Here is a 22216-nt window from a genome sequence, read left to right as displayed (position 1 = left end):
TTTTTTTTATGTGAATTATGAGACAGCTCAAGTACTCTGGAGTGATGACAGCTGAAAATTTGCTGGCAGCTGCCCAGGTTCCATAAACAATACTGGAAAACGGGGGCCATGGCTGCAAGAACAGAAGGCAGCACTATAGAGAAGGAAGTACATGTGTGTGAAGAGCTGAAGTGGAGGTATCCTTATTCTGCGTTAGAAATACAGTTAGATAATTTCATCCTTAATTTAATCCTTTTATTTTTTGTTAATGTACTAGAGCATAACCACTGTGGCTTTTCTAGTTTGGCTATTGATTGCACCAACACAAGAGTCTGTTAGGTGTGGCATAAGTTGTAGAATTCCCTGCAACTATTCTATATCAAACTGCAAAAAATCTAGTGGACTGCCTGCGTAGAGATTAGCAGGTCTTGTTCCATGTTTGCTAAGGCTGATAGAGACTGGATAGGATCCATACATCCGCTGGAAAAGAGATACAGCTTTTATAGGTCAAACGGATCTGAGGGAGAGAAAGAGTTTTTGAGGTTGTTTTTAAATTTGATGAATATGATGAATGAACAGACTTCTAAATTTGAGTTTGAAATAAGCTATGCTTTCATTGATACAAAACCTAGAGTATGATATGTAGGTAAGGTGAAGCAAGAACTTAACTCTTTGATTGTTGTTTGTATCTATAACCCTGTCTCTGAACCTAGGCTGATACCAAGCAAAGCAAGCAAGCAAAACAAAAATCAAATTCAAACTGTAAGTGAACATTAAAACTAGGGAGGGGAAGAGGGTGAAGTAAGGAGAACATACTAATGCCCATGATTTTGGAAAGGTTCATCTAGCTGAGTACCCTATTTTTGGTCATGGGATGCTTAGAGAGTATATGAAAAAGGAGAGATAACAGGACATTTTTATCAGCTGCTCCAATTAACAGTTTAAGGTCTTCCCCTGCAAGGGCTGCCTGCAAAATGTCATTTTTAATAAATGCTAGGATACCTTGCCCTCCTTTGTGTAATCCATTTTTGAACCTGCTTATATTTTGACATTCACAAAACCACGGTGATGAATTCCAGAATTTAATTAAATGTTTTGTGAAGAAGTACTTGCTTTTATTGGGTTTCAATCTGCAGACCAAATAACCCCTAGATTTTTTTTTTCTTAAGAAGAATGAATAATGGTCCTCTCTTCACCTTTCCCATCCCACATTGGTGTTTATGGACTGCTGCTGTTCCACTCTGTTCACTGTCAGGAACATGGTCTGATCTTTTTTCAAGTATTTTTTCCCTAGTTCTTTTTAAGTTGTTGCTAAAAGGACACATCTCAAATCATGGCCATTTTGCGTGAGGTTTGCACGTGTCCTTCAGTTCTACGCTGCTGAGCTCTAGAGCTTCAATACGCTAAGGGTAGAAATGTTCCTCGTTCCCCTTTTACAACTCCATTTAACTTTCTAAAATCAGAGGCAGAAAGGGATTAGACTTTATACCATCCTTTATTTGTTAAATTTCTGTATGCTATCCCATATTTGTTAAAATCCAGACCTCTGGCTAGCAACAGAAATGCAGCTTATGCTACACTACCAGTATATGTCACACAAGCTGTGCTAGTGTCCACCCACCTGGTGGGACACCATCTACACATTCAGTCATCCTGCACCGGGGTAGTTGGTAGCGGTGGTGTGCTGCAGACGGTTGTCTGTGGGGCTTCAGAAGTCTAATGGCCATGAAGTGCCAGCTTGAAGGTGTTTTGCAGAAGTGGCCACTCCTTCCTCCGAGACAGGCAGCAGCTACACCCACAGGCTGTTTCGCATGTCCATGTTAGAGCGCTGTGGTCTCTGCATTAGTGCGCACACTTCTGCTTTTTCCATGTAGGATTCTGGATTCGTTTGATCCTGGTAATGTATACATGTATTCCATTTCCACCTCCTCTGTGTGCCTTGTGAAAGGAACAGTAATTTAAGTATGCCTTACATTATAGAGAACATTTGCTGGATGGTCTTCACATTGCTACTATTAATACTTTGAGGCTGATTTTTCCATCATATACTTGTACTCCATAGTTAGAGGGGGAAGCTCATTCACACAGGAGTAACTGGATAGCAAGTGGGATTGAGAAAGCCCTTCTAGTTTAAATGTATGGAGACTGGGGGAGAAAATTCCTTCAATTGAGTTAGTTTAACTGCAAAACAGCTGGGCATACCTTCTACTTGGATTCTGTTATCAGTGTATTCTTTAACACACAAGATTTTTATTTTTTTTAATCTAAAGGAGGAAGTATGATGGGTAGATCCTAATCAGATACAATATAAGAAGCCTCAATTAGATGCATTTTCCGTGTAATAAACCCAATGAAAAAAAAACACTTAAGGACCCGAACACCATTATCATGAACAATGAGGCAATTTCTCCTGCAGTGTTTTAAGTGTGTAGCTGTAACTTCAGAATAATTTTCTCCAACAACATGCATATATCCAGGGCTGTTTGGGATTACTTTGTTTACTATACTGTAAGATCAATTCTAAATGTATGCACTGAAGTCTGAATAATTTATTTTCTAGCCCATTAGAACAATTTGGAGGATCTAATTCTGTAGGCAGCTTTTCTGTCAAGACAGTGAGTGCATACCTGTCTGTGTATCTCTTGGGGAAGGAGAGACAGACCAAATCTATGCTTTTAGAGTAAGCCACCTGCTTTACTGCTTGATTCCGCTGTATAAATGCCGATGAGCAATTTGACTTGAGCAGAATAAACTGCTCCTCCTACAGCCAATTCCAAAGTCTGGGGCTTGCAAAGAACCCGCTACTCTTATCTTTCTGCTCACAATTTTGCAACTCGGGCACAGACATACTAAACAGCCTATTCAACAATTATGCTGATGTCTGCCCTGAAACAGACACTTAACTCAAATCTCCTAAGACTTAGGGATGTGACACTATCCTTTCTGGTGCCCCACTGTTTTGGCCTTAGAATAAAAGATTTGACCAAGAAAATGCAACACTTATTGGGAAAAAAATTGTTGGAGGAAGCTGAATTTTTTTCCCCAGATTTTTCCATGAGCTGCCTTGCTTGCGAGAGACTGTATTGTCATGAACAATTAGGCAAATAATGTGTTAAATATTTCACAAGAAAATTTACAAAAATGCTGTTGTCAGTAGCCTGGCATCTTTGAGGGGGATTTGGGATTTTTCTTGTTTTTAAAAGTCAACCCTGCACTCATCACATGTAGTCAATACAGACTCTTCTTTGGCTGCCAATAAGATCAGGTTCAAGCCGTAGATTACTTGCTAATCTTTTTGTTTTAATGTTTTATCTTTTAACCATGACAGCTTCACCATTTGCATGGAAGCCCCTGAACTGTCAAGAGTAGCCCTGTTAATGGCTTTGGTTTTGTTTAATTTCACATCTTGGCAAGCCCTGAAAGCTGTCAAGACTTACCATGTATGTCATCACTCTGCTTCTGACTGTTCGACAAAAACGGGGATGGGGGGTTGGAGATGGGGTATGGAGAGTAAAAGTGGAGGAAAGGGAACACCATAAACGACTTGGTAAAATGATCTGTAACTTAACAGCTCCTTAGATACCAAGACAAAGGAATCAAAACAGACAGACAGCATAGAACTAACTCTAACAGTTTTCTTTTCACTCTGATCCAGAATAAACAAACGTGATCCCTCTGATCCCTGAATGTTAGACTGGGAATTATGCTGCTATTCAGTTCAGAATGGGAGGGGGGGTGAGCTTTTTTAGAGTTTGGGAGTAGAAAATACTCGCCTGTCATTGGAAAGGCTCCTGTGATGTCTTGGGACCGTTAACTGGGTGCTGGAGTGTATAAAGGTAATTGGACAGAGACTTCCAGGCGTGTGTCTCTGGCTGGCGGAGCAAGGGCTTCAAAGAGCAGTTTAAAACTAGAGTTAAGGGCAGCCTTTGGCTCCCAGGGCCCGGTGTGGCAGCTTAGCGATGTTATTCAAGGACCAAGAGGGAACATTCTGGTGTGGGAAAAGGAACAGGGCTAAATGAAGGTGGAGTAGCCCTCAGTACTGTGTGCTGACATTTCCTAACCAGTACTTTGTGAAATCCAGTTTGAACCAGATGGTTTAATGCTTAAAGGATCTCTTTGTGCATTTCAGAGTTCGGTTAATCGATCTAAGAAAAAGCTGTGCATTATCTCATAGAAAATAGGAAGCTAATGAGCTGCTAGAGAGCCTGGTGTGTATTAGTGTTATCTCAGAATCAAGGGCAATGTAGTGAGATGCTCCTGCTGACCAACTGACCTGAATATTCAGCCCTGATCTAAATGGGTACAGCCTCAGTCACGGCATTTTGCTTGAACTGTCTCCTGGTTTTGTGATGTTTTGAGCCACTGATGAGCTCCCAGTTTCTGCAGGCAAGAATGACTTTGGAGGGAGATGATGCTGGAATTAAATGTCCCAAGGACAACGATGTCTCAAGCATTAAGTTCTTTATGATGCCTAATGGGTGATGGAGGAACAGGCAAGCCGGTCTCTCTTGCCTTTATTAGACACAGTAGTGTCCTTGGTGAGTCCAAATTCCCATAATGCAAACTATAGTTGTGGGTGTCAGTATCACTCAGAGTGGCGTAGCAACATGGGGAGCACAAAAGGTGATGAAATAAGCTGCCTCTTATTGGTGCTGTTGAATTGCTTCGGAACAAAGAGCTGAAGATAATGGCTAAACATATTGCAAGGTGATGCTTCTGCTGCTGCTGCCCGTCTGCCTTCGTTAGGCTTAATTAGACCATTTGTGTCCTCACTGTGCCTGTAGCTCCCAGGCTGATTTGGAGGCAGAACATCCACCAGGCTGTGGAGGCAGAAGCACAGTTCTTCCCATCCCATTCCTCGGCCAGTTCAGTGCTATTCCTGACTATTTCAGTGCTCTGCCCATTTGGTTTTAACTTGGCTGTCTGCCACCTCTCCTTTATGCTGTTCTGTAGTCCAGTAGACCTTCAGAGTTTTATCATCATTTTAGGGAATTTATTCCTTTTTTTTTTTTTTCCAATTTTTGTTTTCCTTGTGCCATGTTGATAGCTTTTGTTTATACCCCCTTGGTTATCCTAAATTATTTTCTATGGGTTACCTTCTTTAAATGTTCTTCCCACTCCTCTCCCCTGGTTATTCTTTAGTGATTTTAGACCACGTTAAAGATCACTGTCCATAAGTGGGCATAGAGGGGAGGTATTCCTGGTGTATATGGTGTATATGGTCAAGGCATGGACTGTCTCTCTGTGGTGCTTGTAGAGGGCACTTTGCAAAAGGGCAAATGTGGTGATACGGGATGCCTGTATGTGAAAAGGCTGCTGAACAAGGTGATTTGAGTCCCTGTGTCCTGGAGTCTGCCTCCTTTCAGTGGAGACACACAGGCTGATGCCTCAATGAGGCATAGTTTGGAATGAAATAGCCTGATTTAGAACTGGGGTGAGGAGTCCTGCCTTTGAGACACAGCCACTTTTATTGTCCCTTATTGAGGGGGAACCTTACCAATTAGTATAAGAAATTGCTTTGGCTTTTGTGTTTCTCTTCTGTGTTTCATTTCTGAGGCTTAGCTCGGCCCCAGGATTATCTCTATCTTTTTCCTCCCCTGGTTCATGAGCTGCCTTATGTTCATCCACTTTATGCAGACATTTAATTGATATGCTTCTATGTCTGGCTTACTACTCTGAACACAATTTCTTTCCTAGCCTTTAATTGATTTGGATAATAAAGTGCAATTATAAAACTCAATAAAAATTCGTTATTTTAAAGGGAGAGCAGGAAATAAAGAAACCTAAGTGATGCTCTGCTGTGTGACTGTATATTAATGCAAAATCCCCTTTGGTTTAATTCTATTTAATTGCTCAGCTTTACTTAGATTGTTACAATTCTGCAGGCTTTCTTGCAATTATAAGCAGCACGCTTAAAACCGTTTGCGTTTTTTAAAAGTTCCTTGTGTATATAATAATTGTAAATTTTATGGTTTTGTGGTGGCTGCTGCCTGCACTGGCATCCTCCCTTCTCCTCGCTCACATGCTGGGGAGCCTGTACTACTGCTCCCCTCTCAAACTTTTCCTAAACCAGCCAAACCCTCTTTTGAGGACTGAATTACCAAACCAGTGGCCATATTAGCAGTAAACATCTCTTTGTGGGGTTTTATTTCTTTTAATGTTATGGGAGGATTCTCCCTCCTTCTCTGGCCCCTTTTACACTCTAAATGCTCTCTTGCTTCCAAGGGAGGCTAGACTTTGGACAGGAATGAACTAAGAAGAGGTGTGAAGTTTCGTACCAGGGGATGCTCTGACAAGACTTGTTCATGGCATGTGCTAGGGATGGGTGATGGTGCATTGGGATGGGCTGGACAGCACTTCAGCCGTTATGGGCAGCTGTCTGAGGTAGCTAAATAGGATATGGATTTTTTTCAATCCCTTTGAGAACTGAATCTTTCAGAATTTCTTCTGTACTCAGTGTCTGCTTTTTCACTAGGGAAGAGGAGAGCTGATATTTGAAGTTGTGTCTTGGATTTAGGAAATTGTGTCTTTTTCTGGAGCGTTACGTCTCACTGATGAGTTCCCCTTCTATATTTTTTTCCCCTTTGTTCTCCTTCCAGAAAGTGCCATAGGGAGAGATCATTTTTTATTAGGTGTGACTGCTGGGTTTACATCAGCAGAGCCATACCACCACTGTCATATTGATATGGTTTAGTATGTGGGGTTGCTTGGATACAATAACTGAGTTTCCTTGTTTCTCTTTATTTTCCTAGTTGGGAGGCTGTGGAATCCTTGGAGTAGGCATCTGGCTGGCTGTTACCCAAGGGAACTTTGCCACCCTCTCCTCTTCTTTCCCATCCCTGTCAGCTGCCAACCTACTGATCGTCACAGGGACATTTGTCATGATCATTGGCTTCGTGGGCTGCATAGGCGCCATCAAAGAAAACAAGTGCCTCCTGCTGAGTGTGAGTATTAACCTGCTATGCTGTTGCAGTGTTTGCTGTCTTAAGGTGCTGGTACTATTCCAACGCATGTTACTGTCCTGTATTTCAACAGAAGTTGCCCACTTGACATGGATAACAGTCATATTTGAATCAGTATTTGATAGCTCTAAGGAGCTTCTAGATCATTCCTGACCATGCTTTAAACCTGTCCTTGGAGGACAAGACCTCTAAGAAGGGAATGGATAGCAGTGGTGTGGCTTTCCTTCAACTCTGCAGAGAAGAGGGAGGGGTTTGTGAAGACATCTTTTGCAGTGTACCCTTGAATTATTTTTCTACTCAGCTTTGGTAGTTATCTACTCCAAATGTCTACCCTGGCAGGACTGATGATCTGAATTCCTGGGCAGAAAGTTCAGTGTAGGCAGGAAACATTGTGAAGAGGTTGATTTTGGTTTAAATTGAAAATGAAGTCCTTCAGATTTGGCAGTGCTAGTTCTGCCAATCATTAACTCTCAAAAGGCTGAGATGTCAGGAAGCAAAGGTGCCAGCACAAGGAGACTGCTGTGAAATCAAAGATTAATAAGGTGCCAGATGCCCATGTTTTAACAGGGGCTTGAGCCACATCCCTGGTGTATTTTATCAATATTTAGCTTGATGTCACTCCAAGCTGGACTTGTGAGTAGTGAGTGCCTGCTGTAGTTGGTGTTACTGTGCATTTTAGGTCCTGTTTAGCTGAAGACCAGAAAGTGAGGTGATTTTGCTGCTCAAGTCCAGGACTTCATCATGAGGTTCAGCAAACCTCAGAGTAAAGTGAAGCTGGGGTTTAATTTGGTGAGCTGGTGACTCCTTTGTAAAAGACTGCTCCTCACTGCGCTTCACATATTCATTTTGCTTCCCTGGGAACTACAGAATGAGTCAACAAGGCACACAGCCCCCAAGAAAAACTCACCCTGTAAAAATCTTCAAGTGACTGTGAGATTACAAGCCTCAATAGAGGACTCTTTCCAGACCCTAGACTTAATCAGTTGTTCCTGCTGATTTTTAACCAGTAAAAGTCAGGACTAGTCAGTCTAAGCTAGTAAGGGCTATTTATGTGCTAGGTAGGTGGTTTGAAACTAAAATGAGCAACATAAATTGCAATTAAGGCAATTTGGTGAGTGGAAATTTATACTGGGAAGGCTGAAGTCAGAATCTGAGGCTGGAAGTCCTTGACAGTTTTAACAGTCTTATAAATACCCACTTTGTGGAGGAAGTGTCTGGCCAGCCAGATGTAATTACTGGATTACAGCTTCAATGCCAATGCAGCAGGAGTCAACAGGGTGCCAAGTCTAATGGAATAGCTTATATGTGCAAAATTAATCACCTCTTTTGTGCTTTTTTGACTGAAGTCCTAGCTCAGGTGTAACCGGCAATAAGTGGTGTCATCTTATGTGTCAGGATCAGGTCAGGATGTGGCAGTCAGTCCTCAGTACTGGAAGAGGTTCAGCCTTTTATCTCGCATGGCCCTTGTTTCTCCTTTTGACAAGGGCAAAGTCACCCTTGATCAGCTGTCGCTGCTGCAGCTAGTGAATGTTCTCAGCCAGCCATAGGTGGACATCCTTTTAGAGAGATGCAGATGTTTCTGGGTAGTGCTTCCACTACCACACGCTGCATGGTGCTTGGGATCTAATGCCTTCAGTGCACCTTGTAAGGACTAATCTAATGCCCTTCGGGGCATGATGTAAGGACTCTACTTGATGGATCAAATTAAGTAATGCAAAGGAATCCAAATTCATTTATGAACTCTTTGCGTGGAAGAATTGGGAAACTTGATCTGATTTGGTACCAGCATTTCACTCTGCCTGTCCTTAGCTTTGTCTACCATAGCTGTTCAGCATGGCCTCTAATTTTACTCAATTTTCTTCAAAATTGAATTATGTTAGAGCTAATTACAGCTACTTTAATTCTGAATAAGCCCAGCTATAGAGGGTAGAAATACAGTTTCATTAGTCTGTGTTGAATTCACTTTTTCTTTAGTCTAGAGTAACTTTCCAAAATGTGCATCGGTACATACTTACCTTCATTGAATACCAGTGAGATTTTTGAGTTCTTGTTGGCTCTTCTGTTGAGTCTATCCGTTTGGAAGGGAAACAGATGGTGGTAGGAGCTTCTCTTTCTGGAAGCAAAGCCTTAATATGTAGGTTTGTTCTTAGTCTTCCCAGATTGCTGGTTCTGTTTGACTAGTGTTTGAAATAGTGTTTTTAAGTTCAGGGCCGGGGCATTTGGTTTTGGCCAGCTCCCATTTTTTTAGGTAATGTAGGTAGCAAAATAAATGCTTGCATGAAAGCACTTGCTGGGTATCGAACCTGGCTGTTCTTTGGGGGCATGGTTGCTGGTTGCTAAATCTCTTCACCTTTTTCCAGTTTCACAGATGTTCCCAACACTGTGATCTGCCAAAACGGAAAGAATATCTTCCCAAAATATCTGGGTTTTGTTAAACATCCCTGAGAATGCCCCTTCTTCTTAGGAGTACTGTTTTGGTGCAGCTGGGCTATGATAGGATTTGCTGTCTAAGTTGTAAAGGGAAAGCTACCAAGTACTGGCAACCTTGTGTGTGTGTGACACGCTGTGTTTAACAGTCACTGCAGGATCAAGTCCTCACACTTTTCTGTATCTCCTAGGCCACCACTTAACATCTGGCTTTGTTCTTGGTAGCAGCTAAGATTGCTTTTTGAACTGAATTCCTGTAATTTATGTCTCCAGAAGGTATTACCACAAATGTGACAGCAACTCATGGAGTAAGTTGTCTTGCTCATGTGTGATGTCACTACTATATCTTCTTGTGCAGCATTTGGTTTAGCTAACTTGTGCTTCCATTTGGAAACAGGAGCTTTGATAGTACACAGACAGAGAAATGAAGTCTGGCTGCACAGGTGCTTGCTATGGGCTGATGGAGGCTATTTTATTGTATGGGTAGTATATTCTGTTGCACTATTCACTGGATAATGTATTTGATTCTCTTAATTTGCCCTCACCTCCTGATACTAGGCCAGCCCTAGCACTAGACAAAGACACATGTGCTAAACAAACTTGGGGAACTGGAATGGAGAGGAGTTAGACAAGGTCTGCAGGCAGTTGAAACAGGTTTGTGGTGGGCTTAAAAGCAATGAAAAACTATTAACTAAGTACTAAAATGAAAGCAAGAAGTAAAAGCCAAGATGTTGTGTCTCTTGCATGTTTTAGTAGTCTGATTAAGTGGGGCTTGGAATGGACAAAAAGAAAAGGAATAAACCAAGCTGGAGGAATTCCCAGGGATCCTGTCATGGTAGGATGGCAGATACTCAAGTTATAACTTATATATATAAGATCAAACATTGCTCCATTGAGCAGAACATCACTGTGTATCTCTGAGCGAGCTACAAGTTTCACTGACCTCCCCCTTTCCTCTGCCTGATACAGTGTGAAAGTAAGTCTGGGATGTTAAGTATGACCATGGGCAATAATAAGGGTGATGTGAATGTCATCTGGTTCTCCAGATACTCTGCCTATACTGTATACCTGTTGTCTCCTGCTCTGAAATCATGCCCTTAAGAACTCCTCGAAGACACGTATGGCAGCAGAAGCATACAGACCACATGGATATGTCTGGTTTTAACCAGGAACAATTTGGACCTCCACTTGCTGTTATCTCCTGTAGTACACCCCAGGTGTCGTCTTTAGGCCTGCGAGGACTGGAAAGACAAATTTCCCATGCAACAGGAGCACCTCTTGACCTGCTTCCTAAAAGAAGAGGAAAGGGTGTGGCAGTTACAAGCTGGGGAAGAATGTAGTTGGGAGGATGTGCTGCTGTGATTGGTGTGGGTGGTTTGAAGGAAAACATTGGAGATATTGCAGGAGGCATGAAGCACCCCTGGCATCCTAAAATGGACTGGGAGGGAGCAGATCAAGAAGAACTACTAGCTCAGCCCACCTGCATTGGAGGAGCAGAATTTTACGTGTGTTAGGCAGAGCAGGATGTTTGTGTATGGTCTTGCCTTCCGAACAGTGCTACTGTTTGATGATGTGGTGAGGAATGAGATTTCCTTAGGAGCCTGCTGGAGTGGATGAGAAATTAGCAGTATGCAAGAGATATATCAGTGTATTTGTATTTCATACACTTGCTTGCACAGCAGATGAGACTCTGATCTTGTATCTTTGTGTTCTCCACGTATGACATTTGTATTGGGTTGTCAGAGCAAACCTGTAAGCTCTTTGGTGTTAGGCTGCTGTGATGATGTTGGGTGTAAATGATAATAATTGCTTACCTCTGGTGTTCGCCAACAGCTTTTTAAAGAAAGGAAGGCAGACAAAGTATTTTAAGTAACAGAGGACGGATGGAGCAGAAGTAATATTTAATCTGTAAATGCAACTTTTGCATAGATGTGTGCAATAGTCAGGGATGATCCGCGTTAACTCTCTGAATAGTGTTTATATAGTCTCGAGCTTCACAGTTTTATTGGCTTGAAAGGACTTACCTGGTGTCCACTAAGGAGCTGGCAGATACTCTTTACTCAGTGGCAATGTATAGTCAGGACAATGCCTCATTAATCTTATAACAGGCCCATTCCTATTCCTCTGCATTCAGAGGATTAGAATAATACGAAAACCTAAAATAGTGTGAAAAAAATATCAAGGAAACATCAACTATCTTATGTGTTCTGCAAAAATACGCAGATGGGGCAAGTCGTGCAGCTGTCATTCTAAGATCTCAGTGAACAAAGAATGGATATTTGCAACGATTCTTATTTGCTCCAGCTACAGTGTGAAAGAAGATAAACTCTTCCATCACTAGATTTCCCTAGGGAAATCAGAGCAACTAGCATTTCTTGAAAATATAACAACCTGGTGTATATAGTCTTGCATTTGAATGTAGATGGAAATTGATGAGTGAAGCAGGGGAACAATACTTCATTGCTTCAGTAAGATTCCTTTGACATTTCTGCTTGCTCAAGACTGTGTAAATAGAGATCCCTCTGCTACAGGCTCAGCTGTAATTAGAAAATGGCAGCCCTGTTCTGGTGGGCTGGGTCACTGTCCTGAACAGGTGACAGAGGTAACAAGCTAAGAGTCTTGACTTGAGAACGTTAGTTTATGGAATTTTTTTTTATTTTTTTTTTAAAAAAAAAGGTGTTTGATCCCGTGTTGCCGGATCATCTAGCTGTACTGCAAATCTCTATAGGCTATCTTGAAACAAAAGTAGGAATCTGGCTTTGCTCCCGTCCCCTTTGCAAATATGTTCTAATCTCTATCAGAGCTTTTAGTCGTATCCAACATCTTTGTGAATTTTAGCAAAACATTTAGCTTGAGTGCTGTTAACCCCCTTGCAGTGGATGTGCTTGTCAGGTGAGGTGGGTTCTTGCAGAAGATGAGGCACCAGCTTGCTTTACCACCTAGCAGAAGCAGTTATGATGACTTGGTCATAGAACTGACTGGTCAGGTGCTGTATGTACCTGTGCATGTGCCATTGCTCTCTGATTAAGAAATTTGTGCCTGATAAAGTACATTTTTCTCTTTCATGTTCAAATGTTGACCTAGCTGATCCTTAATTGCCTGTGTAAACATTGTCTTTTAGGTTAACTGCTCTGTTTGAGGAGCTAAATTGCATGAATTCTCTTCCTTTCATACATGTGTAGTAGATCTATATTTGTATGCTTGCACTTAAAAAAGGTTGTTATTCCATGGATAGTCCAGGTGAAAAATCTCAGCTTTACATGTTAAATCATGGCAGATGATGTTATTTATTATCTGTATTACGGTATCTCCTGCAGGCAGCCCATGAGATCAGAATGCTCATTCTGTATAAAACTCCTGGTAAGAGGAGGTCCCTGACCAGTAAAGCTTACCAGTTAAATAGATAAGACAAATAGGAAGTATTATTATCCTCATTAGACAGATGGGGAGCCGCAACAAAGCGAAACTAAGTGCCTTGAGTAGGTTGCACTGGGAGATAGTGAGAGAGCTATGAAGCAAACCCAAATTCTCAGCTCAGTGCCTTTTTCATCTTCCTCTGGTCACAGCAGAACATGTCTAGTTGTCCTGTGTGGTACAGTGCCCTTTAAGAAGTATTTAGTCCATGTTTCCATAATAGTAATGACAATTTTGATTTCTTTCATCATATGTATTATGTCCAAATGATAAATAAATATCCCAAAGCAAAGTTAGTTCTCAAATTCAATTTTGTTGTAAGTGCCTAATTGGCACAATTAGCTCGTTTCCATGAGCTCCACTGCAGGACATCCCAGCTGAGCCAATCAGCCTAATTGCAATGTTCAATTCAGTTGAATCAATTCAGTTAAATGGGAAACAGGCCATTTAGAGAAGCTGTCAGAAAGGGCATGTGAACATGGTCTAATGTAAATTTTTTGCAAAAGGAACTTCTGGTCCAGGAAATTATAGTCACTGGAAAAAATAAGTGACCCTTTGTGAAGGAAAAATTTTTTGTGTCTATTTGGTTATTACAGCACACATGTATAGATACCTTGTTTCTATACACTTGCAACTGAAATAATAACCCATGTCCTAGAAGGAAACAAGATCCTTAGGCAGTTCGTTATTTCACCATTTGATTTTGTGACACTTTTTTTCTCCAGTCATTTGGCACAAAACCCACGTTCTTCTGCTTCTGGATGGGTTGTGCAACTTGGTCAACAGTCCAATCAGAAGAGGTAGAAGATGAGTCTTGCTTGTGTAGACCTTAAGTTGACAAAGGAGATTGTTCAGTACATATTGCCCATTCAGGAATTACTAGAAAGGGGAAAGGGCTTGAAGCAGACAAAATGTTGATCCTTCTCTGATTACCCAACGCCGGCTGGCTTCTTATAAAGCACCAAGGTTAGGTATGTTCATCAGATCAAGGATTAGATAAGTAAGAAGATGGCTTACATACACCCTCTTTCCCCTTATACCTGATTTGTGGATAGCCTGATTATTTATTTGGGTTTTTTTAGAAAAGCTGAAACAATGATTAATAAGGAGGGGAAAGAAAATAATCATTAACAGACAGATCTGTGTGTTCAGCTTAATTTAAATGAGGACCTCGTGTTAATAAGCGAGGAGTTCATCACAGTTGCTGGAATGAATAAGATCAGAATTAAACCTTGATACTAGGTCAGGACCAGCTGTGGAAAGAGCTGATATTCTATACATATCTGAATGACTATGCAGACATCAAAAGGCATTTATTTATGGAACAGTCCAAGGGGAAAATGAGTGCCCGTGATGTTTTGTACTGTGCTGTTGAGAGTTTTCTGAATTTCAGCCAGCTCATCTGTAAGTGAAATAGCAATAAAGAAAATGAGGAAAAAGTTAATGAGTGGATAGAAAAGGAGAATAAAAAACCCTACTGTTTTAAATAGTGTCACTGGATCCAACCAGAGAGCTGACAGCTGAAACTCCACTGGTGACAGGAGATTTATTTCAAAGCAACTAAATGGGAAAGAAATAGCCCGTGAATGACTTCATCTCGGTAATTTAATGCTACAGACCAAACAGCAGATTCTCATTCCAGTTTAGCACAGGAGCTTGTGTTCTTCAAGCAATCTGAGTAGAAAAAAACAGGGAAATCATGGCTGCAGCCATAGCAGCAAGGAAGTGATGGAAAGACCAGGAAGATGCATGCACACAGCCTGTGTGAGCGTTATACATCATGGGTAACACTTCTCTGTGTAGTACATAGATACATGTAAAGCGTATGAAGCCCTAACTTGCTACTTGTTTGGACCCTTAAGTACTGAACACCAAGGTCCCCTAGTTTTGTTGCCTCTCATTTATCATTAAGAACCTGCTCCTCGCTGCCTTTCAGTTTTTAGCTCCTTCTGCTTGGCTGTGACTGAAACTCAGGAGTGGATGGGACCCGTCTGAGCCCTACCCTTCCTCTCTTCTTTTCTTCAGCTCTGGTAGCAATTAATCAAAGGACCTGGGAACAGAGGAAAGAATAAAGCTGTTTTCCTTCCCTCTTGTTTTTAGTCTTGAGCCTAGGCTCAATGTGTAGGAAGGACTTGCTTCATGGGGGGGGGCGGGGTGTGTGTGTGTATTCATTTTTGTAATATAGACTGATGCAATACCACTAGTGCCTGATATGCTTTGAGTCACAGAATCATAGAATATCTCAAGTTGGAAAGGACTTACAAGGATGATCGAGTCCAACTCCCTGCTCCTCACAGGACTACCTAAAACTAAACCATATAGCTAAGAGCGTCATCCAGGTGCTCCTTGACCACAGCTTGGTGCCGTAACCACTTCCCTGGGGAACCTGTTCCAGTGACTGGCCACCTTCTCAGTGAAGAACCTTTTCCTGATGTCCCCATTCCTTTTTGTATTGTCAAGATGCTGCTTTATGGCAGTCAGCATGACAGCGCCATGTGCAGGAGTCAGTTGGAGCTATGCTAATTTGTTATCAGTTGAAGGCTTAATCTGTTTAAATGACTCTCAGTGTTTCCAGCCGCCTAACTCCTGGTTGATTAATCTACTAACTAGTAGCTGTTAGCTGTGTAGTAGCAACTTCAGCTTCTCTGACAGTTCATGCAGGCTCAAGATCCTCTGTCGCTCAGAAAGCCTCCCTCACCCCGTCTTTTGTCTCAACATTCAACCAACTCTTATGTGCCAAGATTTTCTTGAAAAGAAACCTGGCTCTGAGACATTTCAAAAGGGGACCCAGAAACCAAGCCTCATCTTGCCCTACTACTGTCTGGAGATAACTCATGCGCATCCAGGACAGTTAAGTAATACAATGAACCTCCTGGTGGAAGAGCAGAGCATAAGACTGGAAAAGACTGGTGGTCAGGAAAACACTTTCAAGAAAGCCTGCTTTCTGCCAGAGCTTGCAGTCTCTGGACAGATGTGTTCAAGGTCTGATCTATTAGACTGACTTCTGCTGATTTGGATGGGCTTTTGCTCCAAACCTAGGGTCACCTGCAAGATCTGGTAGGCAACAGAACTGCTCCCATTTCAAAAGTAAAGGACAAGTAACTTGTGTGCTCCTTACCAGCCCAGACATGTCACTTTTGAGCATAACATTTGATCTTTTTTTTTTTTCTTAACAATAAAATTACCTCCTCAGATTTGTAAGCCCATGGCTTTCTAAGAAGCATGTGTGCTTATATTCCCAATCATTCATTTGCTGTTTTAGCCACCTTAACACTGCTGCTTAAATTTGTGCAACACAAGCTTTTTTCTTCAAGGATTAGAGTTACCTGAAGCTCAGAAGTATCTGCCTCTGCAGATAAAGAAATGGAGGCTAGCTGGTGTAAATCAGTGATGATTATACAAGGTGTAGCCAGAGCTGTTCTGATGCTGTAGACATTTCAGTTCCCCAGTGGCTGAAAGGAAGTTAAGGAAGAGTTAAGTTAAAGAGTTAAGGCAGTCAAACCGACTGCTGTTCGTTTTTTAAGCTGACCCCTGTGCATCTGATGCAGCAGCCTCTGTGCAGGACATTTGAGAACAGCAAACTGGGGAGAAAACCAGCAGTGGAATTTAAATACAGATAAAATACTCTACCTTGTCCTTTTTTTTCTTCTTGACCATCTGCTTTTCACCATTTCCTTCACATACACATACAGTGCAGTTTCTAGATACTGTTTTGAGACTCCTAGATAAGAGAAATTTTCTGTTGTTATAATTAGCAGGTGACGTCCCATTGCAAACTTAGCTCAGGGTTGGCAAATACGTGTAAAGGCAAAACTGCTGAATTTTAGACTTAATTTTTTCCCCCTTCAGCTCATCATAAGTCAGCTGAGCAGCATGGTCATGTCATTTGCTCTTGTCATCTTGGGGGAACTTCTGTCAGTTTGCCCAGCACTTGGGGTCCAGCCAGATGTTAGGTGTGAACATGAATGTGAAGCTAGCCCTGCCGACTCGCTCGCTCCCCAAGCCAGGTGTGTGGGGACCACTTGCTGCTCTCCTCTTCCTCTTGAGGCACCAAACTGTCTGATTGTCAAGCTGCCTGGTGCTGGAGCTCCAGATGACAAGAAACATATCCCGGGAATGATAGATTCAGGGAAGAAGCTCAGTTTACTACATACAGAGGTGATGGCAAAGTCCGCGCAGAAGATGTAAGTTTAGAAAGTAATTAACTTTGCATGTCTTTGCCACAGATGGAGAATACTGGATCAACCCCAAGCCAGAGCCTCTTAGTTGTATTTGGTATTTCCATAAGCAACTGCTTTGTTATTAATGATGTGGCACAGGGACGTGTAAGAGCTAGCCAAATGTTTTAGTTCTTCAGCTGCATCACCCTTCAGAAGTAGGATGAGTTTGTCTTGACTAGGATAAAGATTGACACCAGACCACATCACACCTGTGCACTACGTTTGCAGAAAAGATGAAGCAACCCTTCAAGAGAGTCAGAGGCCAGCGAGACCTTTATCTGTGCTCAGGAATAATAATCTGCAATCTGTTAAATAGGCCTCCACCCACCTACTGTTGATGTGAGTGATACCTGGCTAATATTTGATGACATTTCATTGATTTTGAGTCAGTTTTTGGAGAAGATGGAAAATGACTAGAAACACCACAAAATGCCGGTTAAAATCCTATGACACAGTACAGGAATGTCAAGTCTCTCAACTCTCACTAATGCAGTAAGGCTGAAGGATTCCAACTGAAAGCAGTAACAAGACTAGAATGAAACACTATTCATGTGTTAAAACAGCACATGTTGTATATCTTCCCAGAAATAATTACTGCAGATTTCTTTGAGCTTTCTTGATCAGCAGGAGTTTTTGCACATTCATAAAAAATATACTCCAACCATAAACAGAGCTGTACTATATATACCCAGCAGGCATAAAGCATGCACAACTTTGTCACAATCACAATGAATTAACCATTAAGGTTGTTAGAGAATAATAGCTGATGAACCAAGTTTAGATACATGCTGTTTCCATAAAGGAGTTTCTGTTCATAAGTTTGCTCATATACATTACTGCCTTTTTAAGTTTATGAGCAAACGTATCATTTTTATGCTGGAAAAAAAAAAAATAAGGAGACTAAAGAGATTTACTTCCAAGGAAGTATTAAAAGAGCGAAATATGCACAGCATGGCAGAGAAGGGGCTCAGATGGGACATAAGTCTACAAATATTAAAGAAGTCTAAATTCTGTGGGCAGAAAGGAAGCATGCATGGTGCTAAAGAGGGTGCTAAGTAGGAGCAATGGTATGGAACTAACAAAAGGAGAATTCAAACCGAGTGTCAGCAAAAACTTTGGTACTGGGATGAGGAATCGGAATCCACTGTGATGGAACCTGATGGAGGCACGCTGCCCTTCCCCTGTTGTTGTGAAGTTTGCGTGGTAGGTCAATAGACTGGGATTTTATTGACTGTAATTCCAGTTACTGTTACTGCCTGGGCATTCTCCTGTCATTTCTTTCATTGCTCTTTCTCTTTCTGTATGCGTCTTCCAGGCTGCAGAAGACGTTATTTCTAAGATGCGAGTACAATTCCCATTTCACTTTTTCTTCTGCTCTCTTCTCATTGCTCACTTCTTTGGAAAAGAAAATCAAAGAAAATTTTAAAAATCGAAGCGAGCCTTTTATAATGTTCCTACTCCCTATTAATATATCAGATCAAAATGCTGCCTTTTGGGAATTATTTTAAACCAAACTTCTTGTGAGAGCTAGCGATACATTAAACACTTTTGCTTTCAAAGGTGGAAGAAAGTTGGGGTTTTTTGGTCCCCGTCCCCCCCTCCTCTTCTTTTGAGTGCTGATAAAATATGTACCATATGAGTTTTTATTCTGTGGAAGTCATGTACCAGTATGTAATAAAAAAAGCTATTCTAGGAACCCTTTTAAGATGCTTGGGGATGGTCTTTGTATTGCTCTGCCTAGAAAGCCGGAGCCAACGTTGGCATGCATTGGTACCTGAAAGGAGGTACAGGATCCCTATAAAGAGCAGGTGGTTCTCTGGTACGTGGAGTTCTGGTTTCCAGCACTTCAGTGGGAATTCTTGCACGGATTTTGACTTTTCATACTGGCTTGATTTTTTTTCAAAGTGTGGAACATGCAGTAAATTTGGCAATAGCTTATAGCCTTCAGGACTTCTGTCAATTACCCATTTTCGTGCTCAGCTTTAGGCATCTCAGTTTGTTGATGCATCTGTTTTAATGTGGTTAATCATTGGGGTTCCTGCACTTCTGCAGGGAAGATACAAGATTTTGACAATGCCAACCGTAGTAATGAGGCATCTCCACTCAGTCTACTAGATATTATTTTAATATAAATAATATAATTGATGATAACTGAGCGGGAAAATTACAGAGCATATTCAATTCAAGGAAAGTTCTTTGCTTTCAGGCAGCTTGGTAAAGTGTGGCTACTATAATATCCATTAAGTTCTTTTGACTTCAGTGGAGCACTGTGAATTTGTAAGTAAAGGTTTGACTTCATTTATTCAAAAAAGAGAGATACTGTTTATACCTTCATTATTAAAGATAAGATGCTGTCCTGCAGAGAAGGTTATGTGCAGAATATGCTGTGATTTTTTTTTAATGATATTTCTGTTCATATCAAATTATAATCTAAAAATCAATTAAAAATCTTTTTGGCAGATAGTTTAGGCCTAAAGCACAGTAACATAATTTGATAATCCTTTTAACTCAAAAATAAAGGACTTTCTCCTTTTGATCAGAACAAGCAGAGGTGTTTCAGATGTGTGGAGAGCCTGTACTTTAATATGTGCCTTTGTCTTAAATCAGAATTGGGAACTTGTAGGCCATACCAAACCCCACATTCCCTTACATTTTTTGACACTCAGAAAGAGTAACACATTCTCCCACAATAAGGCAAGGCTACATCTGGAGTGCTTAGCCCATTTTGGGGCTCCTCAGTAGAAGAGACACGTACATACCAGAGGGGAAGGAATCCAACAGAGGGCCACCATGATGATTATGGGGCATGTGATGTGCAAGGACAGACTGAGGGAGCTGGGTTTGTTCTGTCTTAAAAAGTTAAAGCAAGGAGGAGATTTTATTCCTATATTCAGCTACCTTACAGTAGTGTCTAAAGAAAATACAGGTTTTTGAAGGGTTCACAGGGATCAGATGAGGTAACAGACATGTTACAACATAGGAAATTCCAGTTAGAGACATGGAATATTTTTGTTATCATGAAGATAGTAAAGTACTAGAAAAAGCTGTCCATGGAGGTTGCAGATGACTGTCCATCTTCATCCTTGAAGATGCTCAGAAGGTAGCTGGGCACAGCTCTGCACAGCTTCATCTGCTTGACTGTGCTTTTAGCAAGGTGTTGGACCAGACGATCGCCAGAGGTCTTTGCCAGTCTGCATGTTTCTGTGATTCCAAGAGACTCTGTATTCTAGCAGCCAGAGCTGGACTAATCTTTGATACGGATCAGAGTTATGTAAGTTATGTATTAGGACCAGGCAGAGAAATTAAGATCCCTCCCAGGCTATGAAGTTAGAGTTCTCTTGGAAGACCAGCGATTTTAGCCCAACAAATTCTCTGTCATTTCTTCTGCCTGAGGTTCTTATTAATTAGGAAGTGAAACGTAATATCAAAATTAAGGCTGATCAGTGAGGACTTGGTAATCTAGCTTAAATAAAAGGCAAAATGCTCGTATGAAATTGAGGAAAGTTTGCCTGTAAATCTTCTTCTTTTTTTTTTTTTTTTTCTTTTGTCTTCATCCTGGCAGCTGCTGCAGGCCCAAAGTACTTAGCTTGCTGGAACTCTTTCACAGGAGTAACCCACCTACTCATGTGTTTTTATTTCATATTGTCTCTGTCAGAAAATACGCTGTCCTTCTTGCAGACAGATCGACAGTGTAGGCACTACATGATGGAACACAGCACAGGCTGACTGTTGAAGTTATTTGTGCAGTTTCTTAGGTCAATTATGCTAACTTCTAGACTGTTTGGTCTAAACAAATTATTTGCTAAGCCATGAATTTAAAAACTGTTTTGAAATGTATAACTGTTCCAAAGATACTGCTGACTTTTGGGTCTTCCTACTACTTTCTTGCTGTGTGTTGCAGAGGATTTTAATAATACTTTGCAAGAAACTTCTGTCTCCTGTTATTAGCTAAGTTGAGAAGAGGGTCTGGCATACTGAGATCTTACTGTCTCCCTCTGAGGCAGACTCCCATCAAACTAAAAGCATTACTTCAGGAGTCAGTCTAAACACAGAATTCTCAAGTTTCCCATCAGTTATATCATGTTCAGTCTCATAGCAAAATGTTAGGAGACTAACAAGATGATCACAGATTGGTTTTCATTGGATTTGGTCACTTGGTTTTGGGAGACTGAGAAGATCAGCTACTCCTGACATGGAGAGATGGGCAGTTTGAGCAGCGCGATAGAGCTATTGAGAAGATTTGGGGAGGAGAGACAATGAGGAAGCAAAAGGCCCAATTGTGTGTATTAGTATGTGATGCTCAGTCATCATGCAGAGAGGCAAGTGTCTATAACGTCAGAGAAACCGGAGAATCTTGTTTGTTTGTGAAGAAAATATAAGACCTGTTGCTCTGTGCCATTGTAAGCTGTGATAGAAATGTGTGTTAAGTGATGTACACAGGGAACAGTTCTTGATTCTCCCACTGATACTAAGAGGGCAGATGAAGGGATGAATTGGAACCAGTGGGTCAAAAGCCCAGTGCAGCTCCAGTGGGGATGGAGTTGCAAGTTGACATGTCTTCAAATAGATTTTTTTTCTCTCTTTCTGACATCATGAGGGTGATGCCTAACTATGAGGAAGGCTTGCTAGCAATTGCATACTTTTCTTTTTTCCTTTACTCCTTTAATTGGGACCTGTGGGAAAGTCATGGACTTTGTGGAATATGAAGAGAACTGCTGAGAAACTAGCCTTAGTTTTCTTAAGGGTTGGAAATCAGCAGTGGTAGCTAGACAGAAAGGCATCACCTTACCTCCCTTCTCATCAAAACTTCTGTGGGTTTATTTCAAGTGTAATTTATGAAAAGCTGTGCAGTAGGAACCTCTCCAGTGAACCTCTACTAGGTTGCATCCCACTGTTTGACAAGTAGTGTGGTAAAGCATCTCTCTGTACAAGGTCAGATTAATCTTTTTTTAATGGAGTTTTACATGAATGGTTTGCTTTGGGATTGTTGTTTCTCCATGCATAAATCTTTATTATACCAGCAGCCTGCAGCCCCAGTGAACCAAAGCAAAACTCATTTTTATTCTTTGTATTTATCACCACAGTGAGATAATTCATTTGAAAAGGAGCTGTGAGATATTCCAGCAGGTGTGGTGGGGTTTAGGTGCTGCGAGCCTTCTGTGGGCTTGTGTTTCTCCATTTTAAATTTGAATGGGATATGCCCAGCTGGTTCTG

The 22216-nt window shown here is 41.3% G+C and overlaps 1 protein-coding gene across 6 annotated transcripts in view; it reads left to right on the top strand.

Moving 5' to 3' along the window:
* TSPAN4 (tetraspanin 4) overlaps window positions 1-22216 on the top strand; it is a 443813-nt gene that overhangs the window by 357847 nt on the left and 63750 nt on the right. For all 6 annotated transcript variants that reach the window (XM_037401841.1, XM_037401844.1, XM_037401843.1 and 3 more), the window contains one exon: window positions 6732-6923. In XM_037401841.1, coding sequence (XP_037257738.1) covers window positions 6732-6923 — 192 coding nt within the window. The remainder of the gene's footprint in view (window positions 1-6731; window positions 6924-22216) is intronic.

Source organism: Falco rusticolus, chromosome 10 (genome assembly GCF_015220075.1).
Source record: "Falco rusticolus isolate bFalRus1 chromosome 10, bFalRus1.pri, whole genome shotgun sequence".
In the NCBI taxonomy this organism is placed as follows: Eukaryota; Metazoa; Chordata; class Aves; order Falconiformes; family Falconidae; genus Falco; species Falco rusticolus.
The sequence above is the reverse complement of the archived record's forward strand: the minus strand, read 5'-3'. Positions and strand labels throughout refer to the sequence as shown.